The sequence below is a fragment of the Pristiophorus japonicus genome, chromosome 2 (assembly GCF_044704955.1).
Source record: "Pristiophorus japonicus isolate sPriJap1 chromosome 2, sPriJap1.hap1, whole genome shotgun sequence".
NCBI lineage: Eukaryota > Metazoa > Chordata > Chondrichthyes > Pristiophoridae > Pristiophorus > Pristiophorus japonicus.
The window spans coordinates 2,244,998-2,260,052 of NC_091978.1; the positions used below are offsets into that span (position 1 = coordinate 2,244,998).

General features: G+C 50.5%; 1 protein-coding gene across 1 annotated transcript in view; it reads left to right on the forward strand.

The window, feature by feature from the left end:
- The window catches only part of LOC139235316 (inactive carboxypeptidase-like protein X2), an 89,275-nt gene extending 77,183 nt beyond the window's left edge, over positions 1-12,092 (forward strand). The window contains 4 exon segments of the mRNA XM_070866468.1: positions 777-1,074; positions 10,584-10,723; positions 10,814-10,913; positions 11,358-12,092. Coding sequence (XP_070722569.1) covers positions 777-1,074; positions 10,584-10,723; positions 10,814-10,913; positions 11,358-11,572 — 753 coding nt within the window. The 3' untranslated portion in view covers positions 11,573-12,092.
- The last annotated feature ends 2,963 nt before the right edge of the window (positions 12,093-15,055 follow it).

The window sequence follows — 15,055 nt, forward strand, 5'->3', positions numbered from 1 at the left end:
GGTTTAGGTTGGGGGGGGTGTGTTTGGGGGGGTTTAGGTTGGGGGGGGGTGTGTTTGGGGGGGTTTAGGTTGGGGGGGGTGTGTTTGGGGGGGTTAGGTTGGGGGGGGTGTGTTTGGGGGGGTTAGGTTGGGGGGGGTGTGTTTGGGGGGGTTTAGGTTGGGGGGGTGTGTTTGGGGGGTTTAGGTTGGGGGGTGGGTGGGTTTGGAGGGTTTAGGTTGGGGGGGGTGTGTTTGGGGGGGTTTAGGTTGGGGGGGGTGTGTTTGGGGGGGTTTAGGTTGGGGGGTGGGTGGGTTTGGGGGGTTTAGGTTGGGGGGTGGGTGTGTTTGGGGGGGTTTAGGTTGGGGGGTGGGTGGTTTGGGGGGTTTAGGTTGGGGGGGTGGGTTTGGGGGTTTTAGGTTGGGGGGGGTGTGTTTGGGCGGGTTTAGGTTGGGGGGGGTGTGTTTGGGGGGTTTAGGTTGGGGGGTGGGTGTGTTTGGGGGGTTTAGGTTGGGGGTGGGTGGGTTTGGGGGGTTTAGGTTGGGGGGGGTGGGTTTGGGGGGTTTAGGTTGGGGGGGGGTGTGTTTGGGGGGTTTAGGTTGGGGGGGGGTGGGTTTGGGGGGTTTAGGTTGGGGGGGGGGTGTGTTTGGGGGGGTTTAGGTTGGGGGGGGGTGGGTTTGGGGGGGTTTAGGTTGGGGGGTGGGTGGGTTTGGGGGGGTTTAGGTTGGGGGGGGTGTGTTTGGGGCTGGGAGTGGTGCCCATGCCGTGACTCTGTTTGTTTGGATGTGCCGTTGCACAGGTTGCCTCGGAGACGTGGGCTGTGATAAACTGGATGAAGAAGATCCCGTTTGTGTTGAGCGCGAACCTGCACGGGGGTGACATGGTGGTCTGCTACCCCTTCGACATGGCGCGGACCCCCTGGCTGGGGCAGGAGCTGACGCCCACCGCGGACGACGACATTTTCCGCTGGCTCGCCATCGTCTACGCCTCGAGTCACCGCGCCATGGCACAATACGGGCGGCGCGTGTGTCACGGCGATAACTTCATGCCGCTCCGCAACGTCATCAACGGAGCGAGCTGGCACACCGTGCCCGGCAGTGAGTGCCCGCGGTGATCCTCTCCCCTCCCCCCCTCCCGCACAGTGAGTGCCCGCGGTGATCCTCTCCCCTCCCCCCCTCCCGCACAGTGAGTGCCCGCGGTGATCCTCTCCCCTCCCCCCCTCCCGCACAGTGAGTGCCCGCGGCAATACCGTCCCCTCCCCCGCGGTGATCCTCCACGCCCCCACTCCCCCCCCCCCGAATCTCTCCCCCCTGGCTCCTCCCCCCGGGCCCTCCCCTTACAGTCTACAGCTTTCTTCATTATCAACCACAAAGACGATTTTAGTGTCATCTGCAAACTTCTTAATCATACCCCAACTTTCAAGTCTAGATCATTGATATATACCACAAAAAGCAAGGGACCCAGTACTGAGCCCTGCGGAACCCCACTGGAAACATCCTTCCAGTCACAAAAACACCCATCAACCATTACCCTTTGCTTCCTGCCGCTGAGATAATTTTGGATCCAACTTGCCACTTTGCCCTGGATCCCATGAGCTTTTACTTTCGTGACCAGTCTGCCATGTGGGACCTTATCAAAAGCTTTGTTAAAATCCATATACACTACATCGTACACACTGCCCTCATCGACCCTCCTGGTTACCTCCTCGAAAAATTCAATCAAATTAGTCAGACACGATCTTCCCTCAACAAATCCATGCTGACTGTCTTTGATTAATCCGTGTCTTTCTAAATGAAGATTTATCCTGTTCCTCAGGATTTTTTCCAATAGTTTTCCCACCACCAAGGTTAGACTGACTGGCCTGTTATTACTCGGTCTATCCCTTTCTCCCTTTTTAAACAAAGGTACAACATTAGCAGTCCTCCAGTCCTCTAGCACCACACCTGTAGCCAGAGAGGATTGGAAAATGATGGTTAGAGCCTCTGCTATTTCCTCTGTTGCTTCTCTTAACAGCCTGGGGTACATTTCATCCGTGCCTGGGGATTGATCCATTTTCAAAGCTGCTAAACCCCTTAATACTTCCTCTCACACGATGTTTATCTCATCTGATATTTCACACTCCTCCTCCCTCATTGCAAAGTCTGCATCGCCCCTCTCTTTGTGAAAACAGATGCAAAGTATTCATTAAGAATCATACCCACATCACCTGCCTCCACACACCGATTACCCTCATGGTCTTTAATAGGCCCCACTCTTTCTCTAGTTATCCTCTTGCTCTGAATGTATTTATAAAACATCTTTGGGTTTTGCTTGATTTTACTTGCCAACATTTTTTCATGCTCTCTCTTTGATTTCCTAATTTCTTGTTTAATTGCTCCCTTGCACTTTCTATACTCCAGGGTTTCTGCAGTGTTGAGTTCTCGGTATCTATCATAAGCTTCCCTTTTATCTGTATCTTACCCTGTATGTCCCTTGACATCCAGGGGCTCTAGATTTGTTAGCCCCACCCTTTTTCTTTAAGGGAACACACTTGCCCTGAACCCTCAGGATCTCCTCCTTGATTCCCTCCCACTGCTCTGACACTGATTTACCAGCAAGTAGCTGGTTCCAGTCTGTTATGTCTTGAATAAAGAGTCAGACTAGATACTGCAAGCTGAAAGTAAGGTGTGACCATAGTCCTTCATTACAGATCTCAGAGTGCCTCTCTAGTCTGTGACGCCTCCTTATATACAGGTGCTCCCATGGGATTGTGGGATCCCTTGGGACTCCAGGGGATAAGCCCTCTGGTGGTTAGACATGGTATTTACAGGTTTACATAACACAGTCCACTTCGGCGAAATCACCTCTGAACTTATCAGAATTGGCTTTTCCCTAATTGAGAACTTTTATTCCTGGTCTATCTTTGTCCTTTTCCATAACAACCATAAATCGATCTGAATTATGATCACGAGCACCAAAATGCTCTCCCACTGTTACCCCTTCCACCTGCCCAGCTTCATTCCCTTAAACTAAGTCGAGAACCACCTAAACCCTTGTTGGGCTTGCTACATACTAACTAAAAAGAGTTCTCCGAAATGCATTTTAGGAATTCCATACCCTCTATACCTTTCACATCATTCAGTGGGTCTAATGGTGGACAAGTCCCCTGGACCTGATGTCCTGCATCCTAGGGTCTTAAAAGAAGTGGATGCATTGGTTGTAATTTACAAAAATTCCCTGGATTCTGGGGAGGTTCCAGCAGATTGGAAAACTGCAAATGTAACGTCCCTATTTAGAAAAAGGAGGCAGATAAAAAGCAGGAAACTATGGACCAGTTAGTCTAACATCTGTGGTTGGGAAAATGTTGGAGTCCATTATTAAGGAAGCAGCAGCAGGACATTTGGAAAAGCAAAATTCAGTCAGACAGAGTCAGCATGGATTTATGAAAGGGAAATCATTTTTGACAAATTTACTGGAGTTCTTTGAGGATGTAATGAACAGGGTGGATAAAGGGGGAACCAGTGAATGTGGTGTATTTAGATTTCCAGAAGGTGCCACAGAAAAGGTTACTGCACAAGATAAAAGTTCACGGGGTTGGGGGTAATATATTAGCATGGATAGAGGATTGGCTAACTAACAGAGAACAGAGAGTCGGGATAAATGGGTCATTTTCAGGTTGGCAGTCAGTAACTAGGGGGGTACCGCAGGGATCAGTGCTGGGACCCCAACTATTTACAATCTATATTAACAACTTGGATGAAGGGACTGAGTGTAATGTAGCCAGGTTTGCTGATGATACAAAGATGGGTGCGAAAGCAAATTGTGAGGAGGACACAAAAAATAAGTGAGTGGCAAAAATTTGGCAGATGGAGTATAATGTGGGAAAATGTGAGGTTATCCACTTTGGCAGAAAAAATAGAAAAACCAATTTATAATTTAAATGGAGAAAAATTGCAAAGTGCTGCAGTACAGAGAGACCTGGGGGTACTTGTGCATGAAGCACAAAAAGTTAGTATGCAGGTACAGCAAGTGATCAGGAAGGCCAATGAATGAAAAGGAGACTGCAAAAGTATGAGGGCAGAGTTGACTAAAGTAGATTGGGAAAATAGACGAAAGCATGGGACAGTGATGAACAGTGGTGTACATTTAAGGAGATATTTTGTAACTCTCAAGTAAAATATATTCCAGTGAGGAGGAAAGGGTGTAAATTAAAAAGATAGCCATCCGTGGCTAACTAAAGAAATAAAGGACGGTACCCAATTAAAAACAAGGGCATACAAAGTGGCCAAAACTAGTGGGAGGACAGAAGATTGGGAAGCTTTTAAAAGCCAGGAAAGAATGACTAAAAAAATGATTAAGAAAGGGAAGATAGACGATGAAAGTAAACTAGCACAAAATATAAAAATAGATAGCAAGAGTTTCTATAGGTATATAGAAACATAGAAAATAGGTGCAGGAGTAGGCCATTCGGCCCTTCGAGCCTGCACCACCATTCAATGAGTTCATGGCTGAACATGCACCTTCAGTACCCCATTCCTGCTTTCTCGCCATACCCCTTGATCCCCCGAGTAGTAAGGACTACATCTAACTCCTTTTTGAATATATTTAGTGAATTGGCCTCAACAACTTTCTGTGGTAGAGAATTCCACAGGTTCACCACTCTCTGGGTGAAGAAGTTCCTCCTCATCTCGGTCCTAAATGGCTTCCCCCTTATCCTTAGACTGTGACCCCTGGTTCTGGACTTCCCCAACATCGGGAACATTCTTCCTGCATCTAACCTGTCCAAACCCGTCAGAATTTTAAACGTTTCTATGAGATCCCCTCTCATTCTTCTGAACTCCAGTGAATACAAGCCCAGTTGATCCAGTCTTTCTTGATATGTCAGTCCCGCCATCCCGGGAATCAGTCTGATGAACCTTCACTGTACTCCCTCAATCGCAAGAATGTCCTTCCTCAGGTTAGGAGACCAAAACCGTACACAATACTCCAGGTGTGGCCTCACCAAGGCCCTGTACAACTGTAGCAACATCTCCCTGCCCCTGTATTCAAATCCCCTCGCTATGAAGGCCAACATGCCATTTGCTTTCTTAACCGCCTGCTGTACCTGCATGCCAACCTTCAATGACTGATGTACCATGACACCCAGGTCTCATTGCACCTTCCCTTTTCCTAATCTGTCACCATTCAGATAATAGTCTGTCTCTCTGTTTTTACCACCAAAGTGGATAACCTCACATTTATCCACATTATACTTCATCTGCCATGCATTTGCCCACTCACCTAACCTATCCAAGTCACTCTGCAGCCTCATAGCATTCCCCTTGCAGCTCACACTGCCACCCAACTTAGTGTCATCCGCAAATTTGGAGATACTACATTTAATCCCCTCTTCCAAATCATTAATGTACAATGTAAACAGCTGGGGCCCCAGCACAGAACCTTGCGGTACCCCACTAGTCACTGCCTGCCATTCTGAAAAGTACCCATTTACTCCTACTCTTTGCTTCCTGTCAGCCAATGAGTTCTCAATCCATGTCAGCACACTACCCCCAATCCCATGTGCTTTAACTTTGCACATTACTCTCTTGTGTAGGACCTTGTCGAAAGCCTTCTGAAAGTCCAAATACACCACATCAACTGGTTCTCCCTTGTCCACTCTACTGAAAACATCCTCAAAAAATTCCAGAAGATTTGTCAAGCATGATTTCCCTTTCACATATCCATGCTGACTTGGACCTATCATGTCACCTCTTTCCAAATGCGCTGCTATGACATCCTTAATAATTGATTCCATCATTTTACCCACTACCGATGTCAGGCTGACCGGTCTATAATTCCCTGTTTTCTCTCTCCCTTTTTTAAAAAGTGGGGTTACATTGGCTACCCTCCACTCCATAGGAACTGATCCAGAGTCTATGGAATGTTGGAAAATGACTGTCAATGCATCCGCAATTTCCAAGGCCACCTCCTTAAGTACTCTGGGATGCAGTCCATCAGGCCCTGGGGATTTATCGGCCTTCAATCCCATCAATTTCCCCAACACAATTTCCCGACTAATAAGGATTTCCCTCAGTTCCTCTTTCTTACTAGACCCTCTGACCCCTTTTATATCCGGAAGATTGTTTGTGATCTCCTTAGTGAATACCGAACCAAAGTACTTGTTCAATTGGCCTGCCATTTCTTTGTTCCCAGTTATGACTTCCCCTGATTCTGAGTGCAGGGGACCTTTTTCTCTTTACATATCTATAGAAACTTTTGCAGTCCGTCTTAATGTTCCCTGCAAGCTTCTTCTCGTACTCTATTTTCCCTGCCCTAATCAAACCCTTTGTCCTCCTCTGCTGAGTTCTAAATTTCTCCCAGTCCCCGGGTTCGCTGCTATTTCTGGCCAATTTGTATGCCACTTCCTTGGCTTTAATACGATCCCTGATTTCCCTTGATAGCCACGGTTGAGCCACCTTCTCTATTTTAATTTTACACCAGACAGGAATGTACAATTGTTGTAGTTCATCCATGCGCTCTCTAAATGTCTGCCATTGCCCATCCACTGTCAACCCCTTAAATATCATTCACCAATCTATCCTAGCCAATTCACGCCTCATACCTTCAAAGTTACCTTTCTTTAAGTTCTGGACCATGGTCTCTGAATTAACTGTTTCATTCTCCATCCTAATGCAGAATTCCACCATATTATGGTCACTCTTCCCCAAGGAAAAGGAAAAGAGTGGCTAAAGTAAATGTTGGTCCCTTAGAGGACGAGACCAGGGAATTAGTAATGGGGACCATGGAGATGGCAGAAACTCTGAACAAATATTTTGTATCAGTCTTTACGGTAGAGGACACTAACAATATTCCAACAGTGGATAGTCAGTGGGCTATAGTGGGGAGGAACTTAACACAATCACAATCACTAAGGAGGTGGTACTCAGTCAGATAATGGGACTAAAGGCGGATAAATCCCCTGGACCTGATGGCCTGCATCCTGGGGTCTTAAGAGAAGTAGCGGCAGGGATTGTGGATGCATTGGTTGTAATTTACCAAAATTCCCTGGATTCTGGGGAGGTCCCAGCAGATTAGAAAACTGAAAATGTAATGCCTCTATTTAAAAAAAGGAGGCAGACAGAAAGCAGGAAACTATAGACCAGTTAGTCTAACATCTGTAGTTGGGAAAATGTTGGAGTCCATTATTAAAGAAGCAGTAGCAGGACATTTGGAAAAACATAATTCAGTCAGACAGAGACAGCATGGATTTATGAAGGGGAAGTCATGTTTGACAAATTTGCTGGAGTTCTTTGAGGATGTAATGAACAGGATGGATAAAGGGGAACCAGTGGATGTGGTGTATTTGGACTTCCAGAAGGTATTTGACAAGGTGCCACAGAAAAGGTTACTGCACAAGATAAAAGTTCACGGGGTTGGGGGTAATATATTAGCATGGATAGAGGATTGGCTAACTAACAGAAAACAGAGAGTCGGGATAAATGGTTCATTCTCCGGTTGGCAAACAGTAACTAGTGGGGTGTCGCAGGGATCAGTGCTGGGACCCCAACTATTTACAATCTATATTAACAACTTGGAAAAAGGGACCGAGTGTAACGTAGCCAAGTTTGCTTTTCCTCCCATCTTTGGATTGTCAGCAATGTGTGAGGAGGACACAAAAAATCTGCAAAAGGACATAGACAGGCTAAGTGAGTGGGCAAAAATTTGGCAGGTGGAGTATAATGTTGGAAAGTGTGAGGTCATGCACTTTGGCAGAGAAAAATCGAAGAACAATTTGTTATTTAAATGGAGAAAAATTGAAAAATGCTGCAGTACAGCGGGACCTGGGGGTCCTTGTGCATGAAACACAAAAGGATAGTATGCAGGTACAGCAAGTGATCAGGAAGGCCAATGGTATCTTGGCCTTTATTACAAAGGGGATGGAGTATAAAAGCAGGGAAGTCTTGCTACAGCTATACAGGGTATTGGTGAGACCACACCTGGAATACTGCGTGCAGTTTTGGTTTCCATATTTACGAAAGGATATACTTGCTTTGGAGGCAGTTCAGAGAAGGTTCACTCGGTTGATTCCGGGGATGAGTGGGTTGACTTATGAGGAAAGGTTGAGTAGGTTGGGCCTCTACTCATTGGAATTCAGAAGAATGAGAGGTGATCTTATCGAAACGTATAAGATTATGAGGGGGTTTGACAAGGTGGATGCAGAGAGGATGTTTCCACTGATGGGGGAGACTAGAACTAGAGGGCATAATCTTAGAATAAGGGGCCGCCCATTTAAAACTGAGATGAGAAATTTCTTCTCTCAGAGGGTTGTAAATCTGTGGAATTCTCTGCCTCAGAGAGCTGTGGAGGCTGGCTCATTGAACAAATTTAAGGCGGAGATAGACAGATTTTTGAGCAATAAGGGAGTAAAAGGTTATGGGGAGCGGGCAGGGATTTGGAGCTGAGTCAATGATCAGATCAGCCGTGATCTTATTGAATGGCGGAGCAGGCTCGAGGGGCCGTATGGCCGACTCCTGCTCCTATTTCTTATGTTCTTATGTTCACACTAATTTTATCCCAGTTAATATGAGGGTAGTTGAAATCCCCCACTATTACTACCCTATAGTTTTTGCACTTTGCAGCAATTTGCCCACATATTTGTTCTTCTATCTCCCTCTGACTGTTTGGGGGTCTATAGTACACTCAGCAGTGTAACCGCCCTTTTGTGTTCTTCAATTCAACCCATACAGCCTCGTTTGATGACCCCTCTGACATATCATCCCTCCTCACAGCTGTAATTATTTCTTTAATCAATACTGTGCCCCCCTCCCTATTCCATCTGAAAACCCTGTAACCAGGAATGTTGAGCTGCCATACCTGCCCCTCTTTCAGTCATGTCTCAGTAATGGCTATAATATCATACTCCCAAGTGTATCTGTGCCCACAGCTCAGCTGCCTTATTCCCCAGACTCCTTGCACTGAAGTGAAGTATATACCATTTAGCCAAACTGGCTTGTTGTCTATTTTCTAGCCCTTGTTTTCTCAGTCTCCCAAATTCACTTGCTGCAGGGACTTGCAGGGAGCCAAATGACCTCCTGCCAAGCTGTAATCAGTCTATGATTCTACCTTGTGGTCATCAGTGTACAAACTAACGATAGGAAGATGGGCAAAGCGTCAGAGATTAGCGATCGCTGATGGAGATTAATCGCGAGGCCTATTCCACTCGCAGAGGCAACAAGTCGTGAAGCTGGTTTTTAAACGCACAGATACACAGCAATCATTCATAATCTGTAAAAAAAAACATGACATGGCCAGTGATGTGACAAAGATTTTCTAAATAGACTGTATGGATACACGGACGTTCCTGCATAGTTGTTGAATTGTTTATAACAATGTCTGGATGTGCTTCAACAGTGTGCGGCACATCCACCGGAATTAAATACACATTTGTTGTGCATCTGCAACTGTTAAATATAGGCTGCTAACAATGCTGCCTCACTACACTACCCACCGACATTTATCATCAGGGTCAGGGTGATGGACCCTCCTGGGGTGGGTGAGGGTCAGGGGTCGGGGTGATGGATGCTCCCTGGGATGGGTCAGGGTCAGGGTCAGGGATCGGGGTGATGGACGCTCCCGGGGTGGGTGAGGGTCAGGGGTCGGGGTGATGGACTCTCTCGGGTTGGGTGAGGGTCAGGGGTCGGGGTGATGGATGCTCCTTGGGGTGGGTGAGGGTCAGGGGACGGGGTGATGGATGCTCCCTGGGGTGGGTGAGGTTCAGGGGTCGGGGTGATGGATGCTCCCTGGGGTGGCTGAGGGTCAGGGGTCGGGGTGATGGATGTTCCCTGGGGTGGGTGAGGTTCAGGGGTCGGGGTGATGGATGCTCCCTGGGGTGGGTCAAGGTCAGGGGTCGGGGTGATGGATGCTCCCGGGGGTGGGTGAGGGTCAGGGGTCGGGGTGATGGATGCTCCCTGGGGTGGGTCAGGGTCAGGAGTCGGGGTGATGGATGCTCCCTGGGGTGGGTGAGGTTCAGGGGTCGGGGTGATGGACGCTCCCTGGGGTGGGTGAGGATCAGGGGTCGGGGTGATGGATGCTCCCTGGGGTGGGTGAGGGTCAGGGGTCGGGGTGATGGATGCTCCCTGGGGTGGGTGAGGGTCAAGGTCAGGGGTCGGGGTGATGGATGCTCCCTGGGGTGGGTGAGGGTCAGGGGTCGGGGTGATGGATGCTCCCTGGGGTGGGTGAGGTTCAGGGGTCGGGGTGATGGATGCTCCCTGGGATGTGTGAGGGTCAGGGGTCGGGGTGATGGATGCTCCCTGGGATGTGTGAGGGTCAGGGGTTGGGGTGATGGATGCTCCCTGGGGTGGGTGAGGGTCAGGGGTCAGGGTGATGGATGCTCCCTGGGGTGGGTGAGGTTCAGGGGTCGGGGTGATGGATGCTCCCTGGGGTGGGTGAGATTCAGGGGTTGGGCTGATGGATGCTCCCTGGGGTGGGTGATGTTACTTTGCTGTGTTCCCACTGTGTGTGTCCCCAGTTTTGGTTCTGAGAATATGGTCACCCCATGTAAAGCACTTTGGGACATCCCAAGATTGTGAAAGATAGAATAGAAACACAAGTTCCCTTTCTTGATACGTCTGTAATCCCTGCATTCCAGGTATGAATGATTTCAGCTACCTGCACACAAACTGTTTTGAGATCACGGTGGAGTTGAGTTGTGATAAGTACCCACACCAGAGTGAGCTTGCAGCAGAGTGGGAGAATAACAAGGAGTCCCTCCTCCTGTACATGGAGCAGGTCAGTATGGCCCTACAACCCTCCCCACCCTCTCAGTAATCCGCCCAATCACCTCCCTTCTCACCTCTTCTCTGACATGTTCCTGTGCAGGTTCACCATGGTGTAAAGGGCGTGGTGAGGGATCGCAAAGGAAACGGCATCAACGGAGCCATCATCGCAGTGGATGGGATTAACCACGACATAAGGGCAGGTGAGGGTCGGGGGTCAGAGTAAAGGACGCTCCCTGGGATGGGTGAGGGTCAGGGGTCAGGATGATGGACGCTCCCTGGGATGTGTGAGGGTCAGGGGTCAGGGTGATGGATGCTCCCTGGGATGTGTGAGGGTCAGGGGTCGGGTGATGGATGCTCCCTGGGATGTGTGAGGGTCAGGGGTCGGGGTGATGGATGCTCCCTGGGATGTGTGAGGGTCAGGGGTCGGGTGATGGACGCTCCCTGGGGTGGGTGAGGGTCAGGGGTCGGGGTGATGGATGCTCCCTGGGATGTGTGAGGGTCAGGGGTTGGGGTGATGGATGCTCCCTGGGATGTGTGAGGGTCAGGGGTCGGGTGATGGACGCTCCCTGGGATGGTGAGGGTCAGGGGTCAGGGTGATGGGCGCGCCGTGTTACTGACCTGTTGCCCTCTGCTCTTTCACCCAGCCGTCGATGGGGATTATTGGAGATTGCTGAACCCTGGGGACTATGCGATCACGGCGAAGGCTGAGGGCTTCTACCCTGCCACAAAGTCTTGCTTCATCCACTATGACCAGTTCCCGACCATCTGCGACTTTGTGCTGACGAGCAGACCAGTGTCCAGGTCCCAGGGCACCCCGAGCCGTCCCCGGAAACCCATCGCAAAGGCACGAGGGTCCTGAGTCCTCGAGTCGGCCTACTGCTGCTCCCAAGAAGACCAAGGCCCTCTGCCCCCCAACCTGCGGAGCTGCTGGACTGTGTCAACACCCCCGCCCCAACACACCACACGTCTGGGGGCGTGTGAGTCAGAATATGGTACGGCCCGCATCCACCAATGGTAGCATCAGGAAAGGGGACTCCCCCATCTCAGCACAGCGGGGTCCTCGCCATCCCCCACCCCCGCTCAGCTCAGGCCCACCATTGGCCGGGAACCTGTCACTGCAGGGTCCTGGGTCAGCTAATGCCCTGTGGCCTGCCACAGCCCATGGATCCATAGCTGGGCCAATCATCTTATGCTGCTTAATATAATCTAATACTGTGTACATTAATCCATCAAAGCTTTCCCTCTGGTAAATTAACTCTCGCAGTCTAATCCCACTCTCCCCCTCACTCCCCATCCAGTCTAATCCCACTCTCCCCCTCACTCCCCATCCAGTCTAATCCCACTCTCCCCCTCACTCCCCATCCAGTCTAATCCCACTCTCCCCCTCACTCCCCATCCAGTCTAATCCCACTCTCCCCCCTCACTCCCCGCACCGTTTAATATCCCACCCAGTCTAATCCCACTCTCCCCTCACTCCCCATACCCTTTAATATCCCACCCAGTCTAATCCCATCCCCCCTCACTCCCCATTCAGTCTCATCCCACTCTCCCCCTCACTCCCCGCACCATTTAATATCCCACCCAGTCTAATCCCACTCTCCCCCTCACTCCCCGTACCCTTTAATATCCCACCCAGTCTAATCCCATCCCCCCTCACTCCCCATTCAGTCTCATCCCACTCTCCCCCTCACTCCCCGCACCATTTAATATCCCACCCAGTCTAATCCCACTCTCCCCCTCACTCCCCGTACCCTTTAATATCCCACCCAGTCTAATCCCACTCTCCCCTCACTCCCCGTACCCTTTAATATCCCACCCAGTCTAATCCCACTCTCCCCTCACTCCCCATACCCTTTAATATCCCACCCAGTCTAATCCCACTCTCCCCTCACTCCCTATACCCTCTAATATCCCACCCAGTCTAATCCCACTCTCCCCCCTCACTCCCTGCACCCTTTAATATCCCACCCAGTCTAATCCCACTCTCCCCCTCACTCCCCATACCCTTTAATATCCCACCCAGTCTAATCCCACTCTCCCCTCACTACCCGTACCCTTTAATATCCCACCCAGTCTAATCCCACTCTCCCCTCACTCCCCATACCCTTTAATATCCCACCCAGTCTAATCCCACTCTCCCCTCACTCCCCATACCCTTTAATATCCCACCCAGTCTAATCCCACTCTCCCCTCACTCCCCATACCCTCTAATATCCCACCCAGTCTAATCCCACTCTCCCCCCTCACTCCCCGTACCCTTTAATATCCCACCCAGTCTAATCCCACTCTCCCCTCACTCCCCGTACCCTTTAATATCCCACCCAGTCTAATCCCACTCTCCCCCCTCACTCCCTGCACCCTTTAATATCCCACCCAGTCTAATCCCACTCTCCCCCCTCACTCCCCTACCCTTTAATATCCCACCCAGTCTAATCCCACTCTCCCCCTCACTCCCCTACCCTTTAATATCCCACCCAGTCTAATCCCACTCTCCCCTCACTCCCCGTACCCTTTAATATCCCACCCAGTCTAATCCCACTCTCCCCTCACTCCCCGTACCCTTTAATATCCCACCCAGTCTAATCCCACTCTCCCCCCTCACTCCCTGCACCCTTTAATATCCCACCCAGTCTAATCCCACTCTCCCCCCTCACTCCCCTACCCTTTAATATCCCACCCAGTCTAATCCCACTCTCCCCTCACTCCCCGTACCCTTTAATATCCCACCCAGTCTAATCCCACTCTCCCCTCACTCCCCGTACCCTTTAATATCCCACCCAGTCTAATCCCACTCTCCCCCCTCACTCCCTGCACCCTTTAATATCCCACCCAGTCTAATCCCACTCTCCCCCCTCACTCCCCTACCCTTTAATATCCCACCCAGTCTAATCCCACTCTCCCCCTCACTCCCCTACCCTTTAATATCCCACCCAGTCTAATCCCACTCTCCCCTCACTCCCCGTACCCTTTAATATCCCACCCAGTCTAATCCCACTCTCCCCTCACTCCCCATACCCTTTAATATCCCACCCAGTCTAATCCCACTCTCCCCTCACTCCCCATACCCTCTAATATCCCACCCAGTCTAATCCCACTCTCCCCCCTCACTCCCCGTACCCTTTAATATCCCACCCAGTCTAATCCCACTCTCCCCTCACTCCCCGTACCCTTTAATATCCCACCCAGTCTAATCCCACTCTCCCCCCTCACTCCCTGCACCCTTTAATATCCCACCCAGTCTAATCCCACTCTCCCCCCTCACTCCCCTACCCTTTAATATCCCACCCAGTCTAATCCCACTCTCCCCCTCACTCCCCTACCCTTTAATATCCCACCCAGTCTAATCCCACTCTCCCCTCACTCCCCGTACCCTTTAATATCCCACCCAGTCTAATCCCACTCTCCCCTCACTCCCCGTACCCTTTAATATCCCACCCAGTCTAATCCCACTCTCCCCCCTCACTCCCTGCACCCTTTAATATCCCACCCAGTCTAATCCCACTCTCCCCCCTCACTCCCCTACCCTTTAATATCCCACCCAGTCTAATCCCACTCTCCCCCTCACTCCCCTACCCTTTAATATCCCACCCAGTCTAATCCCACTCTCCCCTCACTCCCCGTACCCTTTAATATCCCACCCAGTCTAATCCCACTCTCCCCCCTCACTCCCTGCACCCTTTAATATCCCACCCAGTCTGCTCTGTGATGTTCTGCAACACTCCGGAAGGGTTCTATGGATGCTTGATGTCCCAAGTCTGCCCAGTACCTACCGCGGAACAATGTGAAGCAACGTATCAGCGCTGAGGGAAGGGTCGGGTTTGAGTGATGTGAGGATAAATGGGTGAACCAGGTGGGTGTGTCAGGGCGGGGCGGGGGCAGGAGCGCTGATTGCGAGGAAGGGTCTTACCCCGAGGGTCAGTGTCAGGCACTCTGGTCCCTTGGCCCACCCACACCCCGGTATCCCCGGGATTGGGGGTCCCAGTGTGCAGGGGCAGTGTACAGCTGCAGGGGGCAGCGGGGTGACTGTGTAGAGACTGTGGGCCGGCTCGGGTCGGGCTGGAACTGTAGGGAGTAGTCGGATCTTCCGAGCCATCTCATATCCGCTTATCTCTGACTGTCTTTTCATATATTTGTTTATCAAAATATCACATACACTGATGAGATTAAATGGTGCTGACATTTAAATATTTGTCTCGCTCACTGTTACTGCACGACTGGGGAACTGGGGTATCTCTCACAGGGACCCGCAGTGTAGGCAATGCAACAGGAGGCCATTCAGCCCCTCGAGCCTGTTACACAGGAACAGGAGGCCATTCAGCCCCTCGAGCCTGTTACACAAGAA